Raw genomic sequence first — 19,292 nt, 5'->3', positions numbered from 1 at the left:
GTGGCTTAGGTTTTATTGTGAATTTCTGTAAATTTGTTGTTTTGTATTTACTTATATTCATATATTTCTGTAAAATGTAAATGTAAATATATTTATCTGTATTTATATATTCTGTAGAAGGTGTAGGACCAATAAATATTCATCCAATCAAAACGCTCTGTCCGAGCGTTTTAACTGGTTTTCCTACCTGCCTGTCAACATACAGTATGTATTAGCATACCTCTGCGCACCCGGTTCGCGCAGGCAGGATACTGTACGTCATCAGCACGTTCACGCACGCTGTGCAGACAGTGCCAGAATGGCAGACACAAGTCAACAGCCCGATCTTCCTTCCTGGTATTGAAGTACTTTTAAAGTTTTCTCACCAGCGAATGACACATGATGTAGCCTAGCGGTTCCCAATTCCAGTCCTCGCGCGTATATTTTTCAAGTCTCGCTTAGTTAACACACCTGATTCAGATAACCAGCTCATTAGAAGTGAGCTGCGTGCATGAACTGTGTTCTGATTGATATGTTCCCTACACAGTGTTCATTGCTCCCTACTCCCTGAGCAGGGGTTTACTTCACTTCGGAACATGGGCTGGAATTGGGAACCGCTGATGTAGCCTATTGTAGTAATGTTGTCTCTGGTATTCTGGTCTGTGAGCGTAAATGCGTTCAGGGGGCATGGCTTTGGACTTTGATTGCAGGGAGGGTGGGACATTCACTTTCAGTGCTATCAGGCTAAAGTTAGCATTTTCCAAGATCTCCTACTGCACATTGTTCAATTTAAAGTTGTTTTTTCAATAGAAAAGCCGTTCTTAAATGTCATCCACCATCATTTTGTGGCTCTCAGTTCAGGCACCGGTCCCATTTTAAAAGCATCGATTTGGCATTGGTATTGTAAAAACCCCAAAAATGTTCCTCCTCCAGCTGAGGTGCAATGTCCCTGAATCCCACGTGATGTTGTACAGGTGTGTCAGCTGAGACTGGTTGCCTACATCCAGGGCCCTCAGTATCTCAGAGCGAATCTCGTCCTTTACCGGTACATCGCCACTTCAAAACTTTTTCTTGGTAAGTGTCCTCTTAAAATGTTTTTTCTTGTGAGGCACGTCCTCAGGGTTCAAAAGATCCTCAAAAAGTTCTCTCCACCTCCTGACTATATCACCAGTCAGGAAATTCCCTTCCAGACTTAAAGGAGTCTTCTCCCACACAATCCATCTCAGGGTCCGACCAAAAGTCCTTCCATGCTTCTGCTGCGGCTGCAGTCCTTCTGGATTGCTGAAATCTGTTAACAAAATTGAGGACCCACGGATTTCCTCTTATTCAAAATCCTCCCCAGATTAAAAAAAAAATAATAATCAAATACAAAAATATTAAATAAACATAAAATGAAAACATATCTATACATTTTTATATTTAAAAGTGAATGTACAGTTAAAGGCTTAATTGCACATGCCATCAAATCATTTTTAAACACAATATTCACAACATTGGAACCCAAAACCATTAAATGTAATTCCACATACAACAGTGTCTCCTGTGCCTTGCTGTCTGAAGGTCATCTGACAGGTCATCCTATTGTCATGGCAACAAGCTGATTTGCTCAAAGACATTCTAGAATAGATGTACTGACAAATGAAATGACTTTCAGAGAAAGTGCGTTGTGTTATTAAGAAGCACGAGGCACGAGCTAGACACACATTGAAGCTTCAACAGCTGATTGATGTTTTTAGTAAACCGAGGGGACACTGCAGATATCTGGTTACTCTAGCTGTACATCAATGTGACTGGACTTATTTCAAAATAATGTTAAAAGCCACATTACTGAATTAGACTGTTTAACTCTGAAACATACAACATGACTACTGGTCATAACTGTGCCACATCTCACTGTTTTTCAGTATTCTGTGCATATTAAAAAATTTTGAAAATGCATCTCGAGACCCTAACCTTTATTAAAACAAGGCTTCATAATAGTTCAGGATAGTGGATTTAGTAAATGCAGCTTTGCACATCTACAACAAAGACTGTCGGATACGGTGTTCAATAATGTAACTCCTTTCATTTCCAGTAACTAACCTAGAGCCTTTCATTGACAAGACAAAATTAGAGTTTCTACTATATAAAAAACATATTCAAGAAAATAACAGTCTTAAAGGCTGGTTTCCGTTCTCAGTATTTACATTCATGCAAAATTTATATAACACTTTATACATAAAATATATTTCGACTGCCTGCTGAGAATATATTCAGCACTCACAGTGCAAAAGAAAATCTCATATTTCTCAGGGCACTTTTTTGAGAAAGGCAGGTTCCACAGACACAGGAACAACAAATATCCAACATATCTCATATTTCTCAGGGCACTTTTTTGAGAAAGGCAGGTTCCACAGACACATTAGTAACGATCATTTAGTGTTCTAACCTTGAGGAGATAACAGACTGGAGTGTCATGCTCTGAAAACATCTGACCTGTGTCATGTGCATCAAATCTTGCATTGGCATTACACACCCCTAGTTTCAGAAATTGCATTTCAGAAATTTCCAGTCCAAGTTGCATAAATCATTGTGTAAAATGTGTTTAAAAATACATGGCACGTGTTAACATAAAATGAACGGCTATATGAAATCTATTTGTCAGACATCTGTCATTAGCTAGGGTTTGTGTGATTTATCGCATGCAAATGTCACTGATGCAGATCAACACAGCAGCCCTGTCCCTTCTAACTGCATCCGGAGGGGCTCTGGATCGCTTTGCTTTATTCCGACCTCATTGACTTTATGATTAGCTGGAAATATTTCCTTTGGGTTTCACACACGCCTCGTGCCCACCGCAGCAGTGTTGGTCTTTTTGAAAGAGCTCATGGCATCTTCTCCACAGTTTGTACCATTCATCTCCATCTTTTTCGGTTTCCTGCACACGACAATAAAAACAGGGAAACATTCTCAGGATTTGCCACCCCTGACTTGGGACAATACAGTCATGGTATAAAGATAAGCCATAAGAGAAAACAGTCACTTTGTCAACGTTTTTCGAGCTGAACATTCTCTCCTTCTCACAAATGATTTCTACACCCCTGGCTGTAATCTGAGTTATCTTCAGCTGTAAGAGTAAGACAGTGTTATTCTGCATGGCCTATTTATTGTGTCTCTGGTCATTATATTTGTCCAGTGAGCCTACGCTCCCTACAGCATGTGTAATGCAGGACTGGACTGAATACAGTGGCGGAGTCTTTGTTCTGAACACGACTGTACAGATGCTCCCTGAAGGTGCATTAGAAGCCATCAGCAGAGAGTCCTGCACAGAGACACATCAAAAGCAGCAAAATGTTACATAAACACTAGTGTGGTTTCATTGGATAAAATATACTTTCCTTGAGCTATTGCTAATTAAAATATCATCTGTGGGTTAGAACAGCAGGGATTCACATTAAATGAGAAAATTGCAGTAAATGGCATGAAATACTAAAGTTCATCTCAAACTATTTAAACAGCAATGGCTTCTTCTTTTATATACTGAAGCTCAAAGGGATAGTTCACCCAAAAATGAAAATTGGCTGTTAATTTATTCACTCAGACCATCCAAGACGTAGATGGCTTTTTTTCCTCTGTAGAACAGTTCTTTTAGACAATTCGTTTTAGTGAACTGTTTTAAATAATGTTTCACCAAGTTTGTTTACGTAATGACACTGTGATGTAACATGTACACATTATATTATTAAAACACCCAATAATGATGTGAAACATGGATGTTTAACATGTCTGAAGCATATAAATTGAATAGAATAGTCTTCATCAGCTCACCTTTTTACAAAAACCAGCTCCCCAATACTTGAGCGAGCTCATATCACATTAAAGTCCTTCACGTCTGCTGCGATCTCAAAACTCGGCCCATTTGATAATACCAGGAATATCGAAATCAGCTGCGGGTGGCAGATACTTTTCTTATTTAGCCCAAACTCTGGAATAACCTACCTAACATTGTTTGGGAGGCAGACACACTCTGTCAGTTTAAATCTAGATTAAAGACCCATCTCTTTAACCTGGCTTACACATAACACACTAATACGCATCCAAATCCGTTAAAGGATTTTTAGGCTGCATTAATTAGGTAAACCGGAACCGGGAACACTTCCCATAACACCCGATGTACTTGCTACATCATTAGAAGAATGGCATCTACGCTAATATTAGTCTGTTTCTCTCTTATTCCGAGGTCACCGTAGCCACCAGATCCAGTCTGTATACAGATCAGAGGGTCACTGCAGTCACCCGGATCCAGTACGTATCCAGACCAGATGGTGGATCAGCACCTAGAAAGGACCTCTACAGCCCTGAAAGACAGCGGAGACCAGGACAACTAGATGAGCCCCAGAGACAGATCCACAGTGAAGACCTCGTCACCTCGACCACCATCGGCACAAGACCATGAGAACCAGACGAGTCCTCTGCCTAATCTGAACTGTGTTGCAGCCTGAATTAAACCACATCATGCTGGTTTCGTCTGGTCAGAGGAGAACTGGGCCCCAGACTGAGCCTGGTTTCTCCCAAGGTTTTTTCTCCATTCTGTCACCGATGGAGTTTTGGTTCCTTGCCACTGTCACCTCTGGCTTGCTTAGTTGGGGACACTTCATTTCTGGCAACAATGTTGACTTGACTGACTGCTATTTGATACTATTTGAACTGAACGGAGCTAGAAGTTGACATCACTGAATCAACTGACTTTAGCTGATAAATTGACTGTTTTGTATTGTGCTCTTGCATTATTGACAAAATATTTTCCTGTTTAATACTATAAAGCTGCTTTGGCAAAATCTGTATTGTATAAAGCACTATAAACAGTTGGTATAGAAAAGAATCAGCTCCTTTAAAATAATGAAATTTTTTTGCTTTGCAGCCTGAAATGAAGATGGAAACAGTTTTTGTTTTATCCAGCTGTATTTACTTAATGCAACTTATAACATCCAAGTGTAAGATAAAACACCAGCATGTCAGAAAAAAAATTAAAAACAGAATCACTGAGTTGGAAAAAGATCAGCCTCTTGTGTCAGTATTTTGTTGAAGCACATTTTGTTTTAATTATAGCCTTTAGTCTGTTGGAATTTGTCTCTACTAACTTTGTAATATTAGCCTACTCTTCTCTGCAGAACTGCTCAAGTTCAGTTAAATGTGATGGTGAGTGTTTGTGGACTGTAGTCTTCAAGTCCTGGATACACCTGGATAAAACAAAAACTGTGTCCGACTTCATTTCAGGCTGCAAAGCAACAAAATGTGATTATTTAAAAGGTTTTGATTCTTTTCTAGACCCACTATAAATAAAGGTGACTTGACTTGACATAAACCATGAGAAACCATAAAGACTTTAATTTCTCCCCTTCATTCAAGCTCTCGGTTCACACATGCTCACATCAGCGGTTCATCGGTCTTCAGGCCGAGTCGAACTGTTTCCTCAGTTCAGTGACTGTTGGAGGAACTGGAGCACTGAATCAGTTCATTCATCACAGGATCAGATATACGGCGACATTTCAGTTCCAGTTTTTTTGATTGTCAGGTGTCTGAAAGTGAGTTTTGATTAAGTAACTTGTAGATCTGTGCTGCTCAAGCTGTGAACTGATTCAGATGATTCATACTGATTCAGTGAACAGTTCAACTAGTTCACTAAATAGAAGTGATTCAAAACAATGATTCATTCACTCTGGAGGCTCTGGATTACAAATAATAATACTGTTGTAATTAATGTTCAGTTTCTTGCACAGACCGATTGTTTTGCTTCATAAGACCTCAATGTATTATCAGGAGCCACAGGGATTAATTCTGTGTTGTCTGATGTGACTTTTTTTTTACTCTAAGAGTAAGCGTAGCCATTGACTTGCATTTTATGAATCATGATGGACCACAATGACCTGAGAGTGATTAAATGAACCATCACTTTAATCGAGAGATAAATAAAATATTTGTGCTTTTCAAATTTCCCTTAAACGGGTCATATGATGCAATTTCAAGTTTTCCTTTCTCTTTGGAGTGTTACAAGCTCTTGGTGCATGAAGAAGATCTGTAAAGTTGCAAAGACTAAAGTCTCAAATCCAAAGAGATATTCTTTATAAAAGTTAAGAGTCAACCACACCCCCTGAAACGCCTCGTTCTAACACATTCCCACATCTCTACGTCAGTATGTGGGAAGATTTGCATAACGCCGCCCAAATGTTCACGCAAAGAAAGAAGGCATAACTTTTAACTCTCATAACTCTCTGTTGCCGCAGCTTCCATGTTGTGGAGACGCTGTGTGTTTCGTTGCGAAAGTGAAACTACTTTGTTTGGTCTTCCAAAAGAGGAAACGACTAGAAATCAGTGGTTAACACTGTTCCAGAACAGTTCAACACAAATATTCAGATCTGTGCAGTGCATATTATGAAGGATGAGGACTGTTTCCTGAACCAGTAGCCTACAATGCGTCTGTAGCACAACGGGTGTTTCTATAAAGTTGGGCAGTTCATACTTTGCAAGGACAGTCTGGCGCTTCTGACTCACAGCCTGTAGTTACGTGTTTTATATTAAAATAATTTGCCACTGATAATTCAAACGCAAGTTTTGAGCAGTGTAGAGTAGTGCTTGTTGTTTGTTGTTTCTCAGATCACAAATGCAGACATGGTTTTATGTTTACGCAGCGCGATACGCAACACGTAAAAAGACAGTATAAGTCATTATAATCAGTAATTATGTCCCCACTGGATGCAACAAATGCTTTGTTTGTAATGGGTTTTATTGGTTTTGTCTCATCTAGTGATGTCTGGATTGCGAACGAATCTTTCTATTTAACCGGATCTTCTTCGTGAACCGGTCGAACCAGTTCACCAAATAGAACTGAATCGTTTGAAACGGCTCACGTCTCCAGTATACACTAATCCACAAATTACTTAAGTTATTCGGTTTATAAACATGCCTTACACTCCCTCTGATGTGAAATAAACCAATATCCTGAGTTATTCAGTTACTCCTAACTGTACATTGACTGAACTGCTAAAAGAGAACCGATGATGGGACCCCTTTAAACATTTATGTCAATTATAACTTAAAATCTTAAGAACATTAGCTCATGAACTAAGTTTGTTTTCACTCCCCATGATTAGGAGGCACACAGCATATGCTCATGTCCCAGTGGGTTAGAGCAGATGGCTAGTGAGATGATTTCACTGCTGGGGTTATTGATCAACTGAAGCTGTTTAATTCTTCAGTCAGGTTTAGCATGCGGGGAGCGGAACTGCTGCGAACACGGAGCACCTACAATCCACTCAACAAAGCCTATCGCCTGCCAGCGACGGAAGAGAAAGATCAACACCTGCATGTACAGATAGTGAATGACTCAGGAAAAGGCATTTACTAGCAAAATCCTCATAACACGTCATCCAATGAAGTCATGTTCAAGATTATTCTTGACCTTTCCTTAAAAAAAAAAGAATTTGGAGTTTGGTATTTTTGGGGGGATAATAATAAAATTACAATGAAGAAAGAATATAACAATTTGTACTGCTTGATGATCAGACCTGCTTTGCTTCACACTCCTGAATCAGTCACATTACACTGGTCCCCCGATCACCATTGGACAACCCACGGTTTTGGTAGCACCCAGGTTCCTCAATAATAGATGTCAGCAGTTGACATGTGGCAGGTGGTGACACAACACTTCAGAGAGTTAATACATTTTTGATATCAAAGCTGTTGGAGTGCAGTCCCCGCCCCTGTGTTTGAAGTCTTCTGGAGGACACATAGAGAGGACGCTCGTGCTGTAATGATGCTTGAAATCAAGTCAGATTCTACTGCAGAAGATGCAAATTTTTAGTTCATTGTTTTTATTTGCAGCATCATTTATGTTCATGTAGGTCAAAGGGTTTCAGTCATTTTTAATCAAGTCTCAAAGATCTGTTGGGTCAAGTCCCCAGCTAAACTTTTGATTTCAATTATTAATTTTTTTTCTAGTGAAAGAAATACATAAATTAAGAGTTTGTGTGAGACTTCAAATGTTTCAAAGTTTGATGTACTGTATCAGTGATTGCATTTAATATGCATATAGCAGTGGATAATATGGGGCCCTAATTATCACACCCATTATCATTTTTTTGTTGTAGGCTGTGTTGCTCATAATACCAATGTCTCCCTGGCATGATTTTACCCCTCTGCGATTTTTAATTGTAACGGTAGCAAACCAACAAGAGTGTTCAGGCGTTAGTTTGCACTTTAACATTCAAAGTCTTACAGTACTAAGTAGTATACTTAATGTGGTGTACTGAAAAGTAGTTAAATAAAACAGCAGACAATGCATTTATAGAACAGAATGCTTTTTTAAACACATATTAAAAAAAACTATTCCTTTTCAAAACAATAGGTATCAGCTGTAAGCAAAATAGCCCACATTTGTTTTTTTGACCACTGAATATTTACTCAAAGAGCCCCACTGAGATCCCATTTGTTATGTAAACACATATTATTAACTGGAAGCACGAGATTGGACACAGGCACTAACATATCATAGCAAACTTTACTTCCTGTCTGTTCACCATTCATATGTGTCCGGGTAACCCTAGACCTTAAATAATTATTCCCTTTACAGAACACTTCCCCTGTTAAATAAAAAAGCCCCACTTTTCAACTCTTTGCGAAAAGCAATAAACTCTAATAACTCAACACATTATTGTTACCCTTATTTCAGAACTTTTATTTTATAAAAGTCCATCCTCTTAGGTGGGTGTGACACTCTTCCTGAGCAGGTCACATAAGAATGTCCTTCAGTTTGTTCTGCAACAGGCATGGATGCCCGTTACTCTCAGATTCAGTATCCGATGACAGCACTTGTTCTGACTGATGGATCGGGCGTAGATGAGCCCGGTTTTCTCCGAGTCACTCCATCTTCTGTGCCAATCAGATAAGATCTTGGGGATGACGACTGAGACACCACAGATCCCTGCATTTTCTCCAATCGCAACCAGACATTTTGTCCTGGCTTCAAAACTGGGAGAGGCTGGGTCCTGTGACGACTGTTGTAGTACTGCTGCTGTTTTCTCCTTCCTTTTGTTTCACTGCACCGGAACTCTGTCATTCCCGGTCAGCATGGAGACAACTTTTTCGGGAGCTGAGGTAAAGTAGTGCGAAGTTGCCTTCCCATAAGCAGCTGTGCTGGTAAATATCTGTTCCCTAGTGGCGTGGAACGATATGTCAGGAGTGCTCTTTCCTTATCTCCTCCTCCTTTCCACAGGCCTTTAACAGTACCCACCGCACGCTCTGCTTCTCCATTTGCCTGTGGAAACAATGGGCTACTTGTAAAAAGATCGAATCCATAGTCAGTTGCAAAGTCCTTAAAGAGAATTGAACTGTACAGAGGTACATTGTCCGACATCCTTATTTCTGGGATGCCATGTCGACAGAATACCCCTTTCAGAGCAGATATGACTGTGCTCGAGGTAGATACTTTAAGTCTTGCCACCTCAATGTACTGAGAAAAATAGTCAATGACAAGCAGAAAAAAAGATCAGTACCAATACGTTGTCATGGTCTTTCTGGAATGGGTGTTGGCAAAAGTGGCTCACTCCACACGTTCCTGTGGTAAGCACAGACACTACATCGTCTCGCCAGCTGGCTAATGTATACTTACATACCCGGCCACCACTCCAACTGACGTGCTCTGGCCTTGCATTTTACAATCCCTTGGTGGCCTTCGTCAGGAATTTTCAGTACCTCTTGCCACATGGATCTGGGTATGACAATCCTTTGTCCTCTCAAAAGGAGGACTCCAGCTATGGAAAAAAGCCCTCGTTCAGGTGACTTTTTCTGGCCACCGAGACTGGCAGTACTGGCGGATTTTTTCACAGACTGAGTCAGTTTTTTGTTCTTCAGCTATTTCAGCCTGGTTTCTGTGGCTGGCAAGCTTTGCACAGCTGAATCAATGAGAACCTTCAGATCTGCCTCTTCTGAGAGTGTGTGCTTAACAGTGCTCTTGACAGCCCATCTGCTGTGATCAGCTGCTTTCCAGGCACATGAATTGTCATAATCGAAGCGCATCAGTCTAAGACAAGATCTTAAGACACGTGGAGGGAGTTGGTCCAATGCTTTGGTGCTCAGCAAAGAGACTAGAAGCTTGTGATCCATTTCAAGGGTGAACATTAACCCCAACAGATAGGAAGAGAGGCGTTCGCAAGCCCCACATCGCTGCTAAAGCTTCCTTCTCTATCTGTGCATAGTGTTTTTCTGTTTCTGACAACACTCGAAAAGGTAGACCACCGGCTTCCATAGTCCATTCTTGGGTTGTTTTTGGGTCGGCACTCCTCCTAACCTGAACGACGAAGCATCTGCTGACAGTCTAGTCTCATATGTTGAGCTCTTTCCTTTAGTTTCTGAAAGGCATCTTGCTGGGGTGTATTCCAACACCATTCATTCTTTTTCTGACAAACAGATCTTTCAATGGACATGTGTGTCAGGACCGGGGCTCAAACCTGGGTCTCTGATGCCAGAGTCTGAATTTCTACCGCTGAGCCACAGGAGGTAGTTGAACCCAATAGTCAGACGCCTTGTTAACTTAACTCAGAAGAGTTTATTTAACAAAAACAGCAAAAGGGGACAAAATATCCTTTGTATAGAGTTAGGTTACAAAACAGAAAAAAATCCTCAGACCAGAAAGGGTCAAAAATAGTAAAAGTCTCCAAAACATAAACTCAGAGAAAACAGCAAAACTATTCACAGGAAAACAATTCAAAAATACTTTTAAGAATAGATCTTGGAACTAGAGCAGACTTACGGCAGCAACTTGCTTAGGAACAATAATAACCAAGCAAAGATGCAAAGGAAGTGATCAGCTTAAATAGACAGCCCCAGAATGAGAAACATGTGAAAACAATAACACTGATTACGAAAGGCACAATGTTGACGTTAGTGCCCACTGGGGACCTCTAGTGGCCAAAATAAACACATTGCAAAACAAAGGCTCTGACAGGACCCCTCCCTCTAGGAACGGCTCCTGACGTTCCCTCCAGGACAACTGGGCTTGCGAGCGTAAAATTCTTGCACTGAGGTCTTGGGGTCTAAGATGTCCTTGGCAGGAACCCAGGAGCGCTCCTCGGTGTCATTGGCTTCCCAGTCCACAAGATACTGCCGGGACCCACGTACTTGACGGACATCTAGTATTCTGTGGACTGTGTAAGCTGGCTGGCCCCCGATGATACGAGGAGGAGGGAGGTCTTCCTGTCGCAAGAAAAGGAGAAGACAAAACCAGGTTTTAACAGGGAGACATGAAAAGTTGGATTAATTTTCAAAGACTTAGGCAAGTACAATTGATAGGTAACTGGGTTCACTTTCCTGGCAATCTTGAAGGGGCCGATGAATCTCTGGGAAAGTTTGCGGGATTCACACCCGCAAGGGAATGTTCTTAGTGGAGAGCCAGACTCTTTGGCCAGGGCGCAGAGTGGGGGCAGGTCTGGCGTCTGCGATAGCCTGGCGCTGGTACTGCTGAGAGGCCCTAAGGAGCTTGAGTCTGGCTTTTTTCCATGTCTGGCGGCAGCGTTTAACAAATTGATGAGCAGAGGGAAACTGCAACCTCCACCTCTTGTTCAGGGAATAGTGGAGGGGTGTACCCCTCACTGGCACTCGAAAGGGGGACATGCCTGTTGCAGAGGAGCGAAGGGGTATTGTGTGCGTATTCTGCCCACCATGATGAATGAAGACCAAGAGGAAGGATTGTTAGCTGCCATACATCTCAGTGTAATCTCAAGATCTTGATTTTAAGCCGCTCTGTTTGTTCCATTGGACTCTGGGTGAAACCCAGAAGACAGGCTCACTGTAGCCCCCAAGAATTGACAAAAAGCCCGCCAGAATCGGAGAGGAAAACTGGGGGTCCTCGATCAGAGACGATGTCTTGTGGAATTCCAAAGACTCTGAACACATGATTTATGACCAATTCAGCAGTTTGTTTGCGGTGGGTAGTTTAGGCAGAGGAATAAATCTGGCGGCCTTGGAAAATCAATTTGCGATATTAAAAATTGGCAAAGCCAAGGAAACGCTGTACCTCTTTACCGATGAGGGGGAGGGCCAATCCACAACAGCTTGAACCTTTTGAGGATCCATTTGTATTTTGGCCAGGCTTGATGATGAACCCCAGAACTGAACCTTGGTCACATGAACTCACATTTCTCAGGTTTAACATAAAGATGTTATCAGAAGGCGTCTCAGAACATTACTGATGTGTTTTTACATGCTCTTGGAGGGAACTCGAGGAAAGATGAGGATATCGTCTAAGTAGACGAAAAACCAATTGGTTAACATGTCCTTCTGAGAACATCATTGATGAGAGCTTGAAATACTGCGGGGAGCATTTAGTGAGGCCAAAGGGCATAACTAAATATTCATAGCGCCCAGTGGCGTGTTGAAGTCCAAGTTTTCCACCTCACCTCCTTGCTAATGCCGAACAAGATGGTAGGCAAGTGCGCAAGTCAAGCTTAGTGAAGATGGAGGCTTCTTGCACAGATTTTCAAATGCATTTGTCATTAGTGGCAATGTATAGCGGTTTCGAAATGGTTATCTTATTAACCCTCTTGCTAGAAGTTGACATCACTGAATCAACTGACTTTAAACTGATAAATTGACTGTTTTTCTATTGTGCTCTTGCATTATTGACAAAATATTTTCCTGTTAATACTATAAAGCTGCTTTGGCAAAATCTGTATTGTATAAAGCACTATAAACAGTTGGTATAGAAAAGAATTCAGCTCCTTTAAAAATAATGAAATTTTTTTGCTTTGCAGCCTGAAATGAAGATGGAAACAGTTTTTGTTTTATCCAGCTGTATTTACTTAATGCAACTTATAACATCCAAGTGTAAGATAAAACACCAGCATGTCAGAAAAAAAATTAAAAACAGAATCACTGAGTTGGAAAAAGATCAGCCTCTTGTGTCAGTATTTTGTTGAAGCACATTTTGTTTTAATTATAGCCTTTAGTCTGTTGGAATTTGTCTCTACTAACTTTGTAATATTAGCCTACTCTTCTCTGCAGAAACTGCTCAAGTTCAGTTAAATGTGATGGTGAGTGTTTGTGGACTGTAGTCTTCAAGTCCTGGATACACCTGGAGAAAACAAAAACTGTGTCCGACTTCATTTCAGGCTGCAAAGCAACAAAATGTGATTATTTAAAAGGTTTTGATTCTTTTCTAGACCCACTATAAATAAAGGTGACACTCTTGACATAAACCATGAGAAACCTTAGAAAGTTTAATTTCTTCCCTTCATTCAAGCTCTCGGTTCACACTTGTGCATATCAGCGGCTCATCGGTCTTCGGTCCGAGTTGAACTGTTTCCTCAGTTCAGTGACTGTTGGAGGAACTGGAGCAGTGAATGAGTTCATTCATCATAGGATCAGATATACGGCGACATTTCAGTTCCAGTTGGAGTGACTGTCAGGTGTCTGAAAGTGAGTTTTGATTAAGTAACTTGTAGATCTGTGCTGCTCAAGCTGTGAACTGATTCAGATGATTCATACTGATTCAGTGAACAGTTCAACTAGTTCACTAAATAGAAGTGATTCAAAACAATGATTCAGTCACTCTGGAGGCTCTGGATTACAAATAATAATACTGTTGTAATTAATGTTCAGTTTCTTGCACAGACCGATTGTTTTGCTTCATAAGACCTCAATGTATTATCAGGAGCCACAGGGATTAATTCTGTGTTGTCTGATGTGACTTTTTTTTACTCTAAGAGTAAGCGTAGCCATTGACTTGCATTTTATGAATCATGATGGACCACAATGACCTGAGAGTGATTAAATGAACCATCACTTTAATCGAGAGATAAATAAAATATTTGTGCTTTTCAAATTTCCCTTAAACGGGTCATATGATGCAATTTCAAGTTTTCCTTTCTCTTTGGAGTGTTACAAGCTCTTGGTGCATGAAAGAAGATCTGTAAAGTTGCAAGACTAAAGTCTTAAATCCAAAGAGATATTCTTTATAAAAGTTAAGAGTCAACCACACCCCCTGAAACGCCTCGTTCTAACACATTCCCACACGCCCCTGTCAGTATGTGGGAAGATTTGCATAACGCCGCCCAAATGTTCACGCAAAGAAAGAAGGCATAAACTTTTAACTCTCATAACTCTCTGTTGCCGCAGCTTCCATGGTTGTGGAGACGCTGTGTGTTTCGTTGCGAAAGTGAAACTACTTTGTTTGGTCTTCCAAAAGAGGAAACGACTAGAAATCAGTGGTTAACACTGTTCCAGAACAGTTCAACACAAATATTCAGATCTGTGCAGTGCATATTATTAAGGATGAGGACTGTTTCCTGAACCAGTAGCCTGCAATGCGTCTGTGGCGCAATGGCTGTTTCTATAAAGTTGGGCAGTTCAAACTTTGCAAGGACAGTCTGGCGCTTCTGACTCACAGCCTGTAAGTACGTTTTTATATTTAAATAATTTGCCAATGATGATTCAAACGCGAGTTTTGAGCAGTGTATAGTAGTGCTTGTTGTTTGTTGTTTCTCAGATCACAAATGCAGACATGGTTTTATGTTTACGCAGCATGATACTCAACGCGTAAAAAGACGGTATAAGTCATTATAATCAGTAATTATGTCCCCACTGGATGCAACAAATGCCTCGTTTGTAATGGGTTTTATTGGTTTTGTCTCATCTAGTGATGTCCGGATCATGAATGAATCTTTCTATTTAACCGGATCTTCTTAGTGAACCGGTCGAACCAGTTCACCAAATTTATCTGAATCGTTTGAAACGGCTCACGTCTCCAGTATACACTAATCCACAAATTACTTAAGTTATTCGGTTTATAAAAATGCCTTACACTCCCTCTGATGTGAAATAAACCAATATCCCGAGTTATTCAGTTACTCCTAACAGTGCATTGACTGAACTGCTAAAAGAGAACCGATGATGGGACCCCTTTAAACATTTATGTTAATTATAACTTAAAATCTTAAGAATAGAAGCTCATGAACTAAGTTTGTTTTCACTCCCCATGATTAGGAGGCACACAGCATATGCTCATGTCCCAGTGGGTTAGAGCAGATGGCTAGTGAGATGATTTCACTGCTGGGGTTATTGATCAACTGAAGCTGTTTAATTCTTCAGTCAGGTTTAGCATGCGGGGAGCGGAACCGCTGCGAACATGGAGCACCTACAATCCACTCAACAAAGCCTATCGCCTGCCAGCGACGGAAGAAAGATCAACACCTGCATGTACAGCTAGTGAATGACTCAGGAAAAGGCATTTCCTAGCAAAATCCTCATAACACGTCATCCAGTGAAGTCATGTTCAAGATTATTATTGACCTTTCCTTAAAAAAAAAAAGAATTTGGAGTTTGGTATTTTTGGGGGGATAATAATAAAATTACAATGAAGAAAGAATATAACAATTTGTACTGCTTGATGATCAGACCTGCTTTGCTTCACACTCCTGAATCAGTCACATTACACTGGTCCCCCGATCACCATTGGACAACCCACGGTTTTGGTAGCACCCAGGTTCCTCAATAATAGATGTCAGCAGTTGACATGTGGCAGGTGGTGACACAACACTTCACAGAGTTAATTCATTTTTAATATCAAAGCTGTTCGAGTGCAGTGCCCACCCGTGTTTGAAGTCTGCTGGAGGGCACCAAGAGGAGGCTCATGCTGTAATGATGCTTGAAATCAAGTCAGATTCTACTTAAAACTGCAGAAGATGCAAATTTTTAGTTCATTGTTTTTATTTGCAGCATCATTTATGTTCATGTAGGTCAAAGGGTTTCAGTCATTTTTAATCAAAGTCTCAAAGATCTGTTGGGTCAAGTCCCCAGCTAAACTTTTGATTTCAATTATTAATTTTTTTTCTAGTGAAAGAAATACATAAATTAAGAGTTTGTGTGAGACTTCAAATGTTTCAAAGTTTGATGTACTGTATCAGTGATTGCATTTAATATGCATATTAGCAGTGGATAATATGGGGCCCTAATTATCACACCCATTATCATTTTTTTGTTGTAGCTGTGTTGCTCATAATACCAATGTCTCCCTGGCATGATTTTACCCCTCTGCGATTTTTAATTGTAACGGTAGCAAACCAACAAGAGTGTTCAGGCGTTAGTTTGCACTTTACATTCAAAGTCTTACAGTACTAAGTAGTATACTTAATGTGGTGTACTGAAAAGTAGTTAAATAAAACAGCAGACAATGCATTTATAGAACAGAATGCTTTTTTAAACACATATTAAAAAAAACTATTCCTTTTCAAAACAATAGGTATCAGCTGTAAGCAAAATAGCCCACATTTGTTTTTTTGACCACTGAATATTTACTCAAAGAGCCCCACTGAGATCCCATTTGTTATGTGTCACGGCTGTACTTTGTATTATCTTCTCTGCTGTGTCTGGTGTGTGTTTGTGCTCCCCCCACAGGTGCGCTGCGGAGCTGTGAGGTAATCAGGTGGATTGGGCGCACCGGTGCACAGGTGTGCGTAGTGATAAGAGCTTCCTGTTGGGCTTCCTCGTGGAGCGTTCCTTTCAGTCATATTGATCCCTGGCCAGGACTGTGATGTTGATCGGCGTTGCGAGAGTTTGTGAGATAGTCTTTGTTATGGAGACTGAAAATAAAGAGTATTGTAACCGCCGAAACCGCTTTTTCCTCCTTCATTGTTGCTCCCTAATAAGGGCGTAACAATTGGGGGCTCGTCCGGGATAAAAATTGGGTATGGATTCGTGCGAATTTTGGTTTGAAAGACAGTTGTCTTTGAAGGAGGATAAAAGGTAGGATGTTTGAATTTAATACATTTGTATGTTATCCGCCTATTTGTAAATTGATAAAGTTGGAACGCTCTATTAGTTTGTTAGGTTCTATAACATAATTTGTTGGGAGCATTTGAAGAACAAACCTTCCGGGTAGGTTTAGTACGTGTCTTTGGGCACGTAGTTTTTTATTTTTGTTTGTTATTTTTGGTTGGCTCGGGGCTTAGAGCAGTTGTCTCGGGAGCACATCCGAGGTTTGGGGGGCGACTCGGCAATTGGTCGTCTTCCCAAACTTACGGGAGTTAGTGCGTAAGTACCCGGTCTTGGGCCAACTGAAGACTAGGGTTTATTTGGTTAAACGGATGGTTTAGTTTCTTAAAATAAATTCTGATTTGACAGGTAAAAAAAAAAAAAAGTTGTTTTTTGGTGTGTAATATTTGTTGAGCGAGTGTTTTGTAAGCGTGATTAACGGTAATTATGGCCACCGATGTAATTGAAGCGTTTTCTCAGTCTCCGTCGGAGGAATTATTAGAGGGAATGACCAAAGAGCAATTATTAGAATTAGCTGCGCATTATAAAATCGAGCTAACTTATAATCAGAAAAGGTCAAAAGACGGAATTAAATTAGTTATTGAGAATGCGCTGTGTGATCTTAAAATATTGCCTTTGCCTGATTTAAGCACTCTTGGTGCGACTGCTCTTTCGCCGTCCGCTAGAGCTGAGTGGACGCCGACTACTCTTACATTGCCGGAGTTAAGCACTCTTTCATTTGAGCAGCAGAAAGAGTTGTTGATGATACAACGTGATACTGAGTGTGAGAAGCGCCGCTTGGAATGTGACAAGGTGCGTTTGGAGATTGAAAGGCGTCGACTAGACTTACAGGAAGGTAAGCCGGTGGGTGCAGATTTTGATATTGGTTCGACGAAACTGAGTGTGGCACATAATTTGCGTTTGGTACCACCGTTTAATGAGTCTGAGGTGGAGATTTTTTTCTCCTGTTTGAGCGAGTCGCAGTGGCGTGTAAATGGAGTAATGTTGAACGTGCTATGTTGCTTCAGTGCGTTTTAACAGGTAAAGCCCAACAAGCCTATTCTACGCTATCTGATGCTGACAGCCAGAATTATGAAGCCATTAAGGCGGCGGTGTTGAAAATAAATGAGCGTGTGCCAGAGAGTTATCGGCAACACTTTCGTACGTTACAGCGAAAGTTGAATGAAACAAATGTTGAGTTCGTAAGAGGATTGACTGTGCAGTTTGATCGTTGGTGTTCAGCGGCAGATAGTACAACAATGGATAAGCTGAGAGAGTTAATTTTATTTGAACAATACAGAAATACACTTCCTGAAATTGTAGCTACTTATGTTGCGGAGCGTCAGGTTAAAACTGCTTCAGAAGCTGCACTGCTGGTGGATGATTGGGAACTTATTCATAAGCCCTATGTTGACAGATTTAGTGAACGGCAGGTTCATACACGGGGGAATTCTTTCGTTGTCCCTGTGGGCCCAGCTAGGCGGTTTGTTAAAAAAACATCAAGTGACTATGATAACTGCAATTATTGTCTGGGTAAAGGACATTGGAAGTCGAATTGTCCAGTGCTTAAGTCAAAGAATTCAAGTGTAAAATTTGTTAGACACGGCCATTCCGTGAAGCCGGCTGTCCTGGCTACTTCTGTTCCTGTGATAAATCAGGGCGGGGTTTTGAAAGGAATATTGGGGGTAGCGGCCAAGAATGTAGAGAATCACCAGCAGTTATTTGAACCATTTATTTCTAATGGTTTTGTGTCGCTTCCAGGTGGTGTTGAGAAAGTAGCGGTGAAAATTCTCCGGATATTTTGGAGTCTGTGTTGCCCTTCTCAGCTGAGTCGCACACTGGTAGTTCGCTACTGATTCGCGGAATTGGGCTTAATACATTATCTGTACCCCTGCATAAAGTCGATTTGGTCTGTGACCTAGTGCATGGGGTGGTGGATCTTGGTATACGCCCTATTCTACCGGTTGATGGCGTTTCTCTGATTCTTGGAAATAATTTAGCCGGGGGACGCGTTTGGGTTAATGAATCGCCCTCTCTGGTTGTGACTGATGAACCGTCCTGTACTGATGGTCCGGATGAGAGTGCGCAGCAGTTTCCGAAAGTGTTCGTTGCGTGTGCCGTGACTCGTTCTGGGGCTCAATCTAGAGCAGAAGAAAAAATTGGTGAAGTTGAATCGGGTTTTGTTTTGAAGGATTATCCCATTGTAGTTTCTCGGGAAGAGTTGTCAATTGAGCAGCAGAATGATGAAACATTAAAACCACAATTTGAACAGGTTGTTGACGGCAATGAAATTCGTGACAGAGCACAAGGCTATTTTATTGAACAGGGGGTTTTATTGAGGAAGTGGTCCCCGCATGCTATTGATGGTATGGGAGAATCGGTCATTCAGGTCGTGGTACCCGTAAAATTTCGCTCGTTGGTGTTAAAAATGGCCCACGATCAGCTCGCCGGTCATGCTGGTGTTCAGAAAACGTATGACCGAGTTCTTCGCTATTTCTACTGGCCTCGTATTAAAAAGGACGTTGGCAGTT

The 19,292-nt window shown here is 41.0% G+C and overlaps 2 protein-coding genes across 3 annotated transcripts in view; both read right to left on the bottom strand.

The window, feature by feature from the left end:
* LOC109061160 (CDAN1-interacting nuclease 1-like) overlaps positions 1-19,292 on the bottom strand; it is a 790,471-nt gene that overhangs the window by 391,131 nt on the left and 380,048 nt on the right. The window lies entirely within an intron of this gene.
* LOC122148219 (proline-rich membrane anchor 1-like) overlaps positions 2,384-19,292 on the bottom strand; it is a 41,001-nt gene continuing 24,092 nt past the window's right edge. Inside the window, exon 4 of the mRNA XM_042774546.1 lies at positions 2,384-2,896. Within this exon, the coding sequence (XP_042630480.1) occupies positions 2,794-2,896 (103 nt within the window). The 3' untranslated portion in view covers positions 2,384-2,793. The remainder of the gene's footprint in view (positions 2,897-19,292) is intronic.

This window comes from Cyprinus carpio, chromosome A17 (genome assembly GCF_018340385.1).
Source record: "Cyprinus carpio isolate SPL01 chromosome A17, ASM1834038v1, whole genome shotgun sequence".
Classification (NCBI taxonomy): Eukaryota; Metazoa; Chordata; class Actinopteri; order Cypriniformes; family Cyprinidae; genus Cyprinus; species Cyprinus carpio.
The sequence above is the reverse complement of the archived record's forward strand: the minus strand, read 5'-3'. Positions and strand labels throughout refer to the sequence as shown.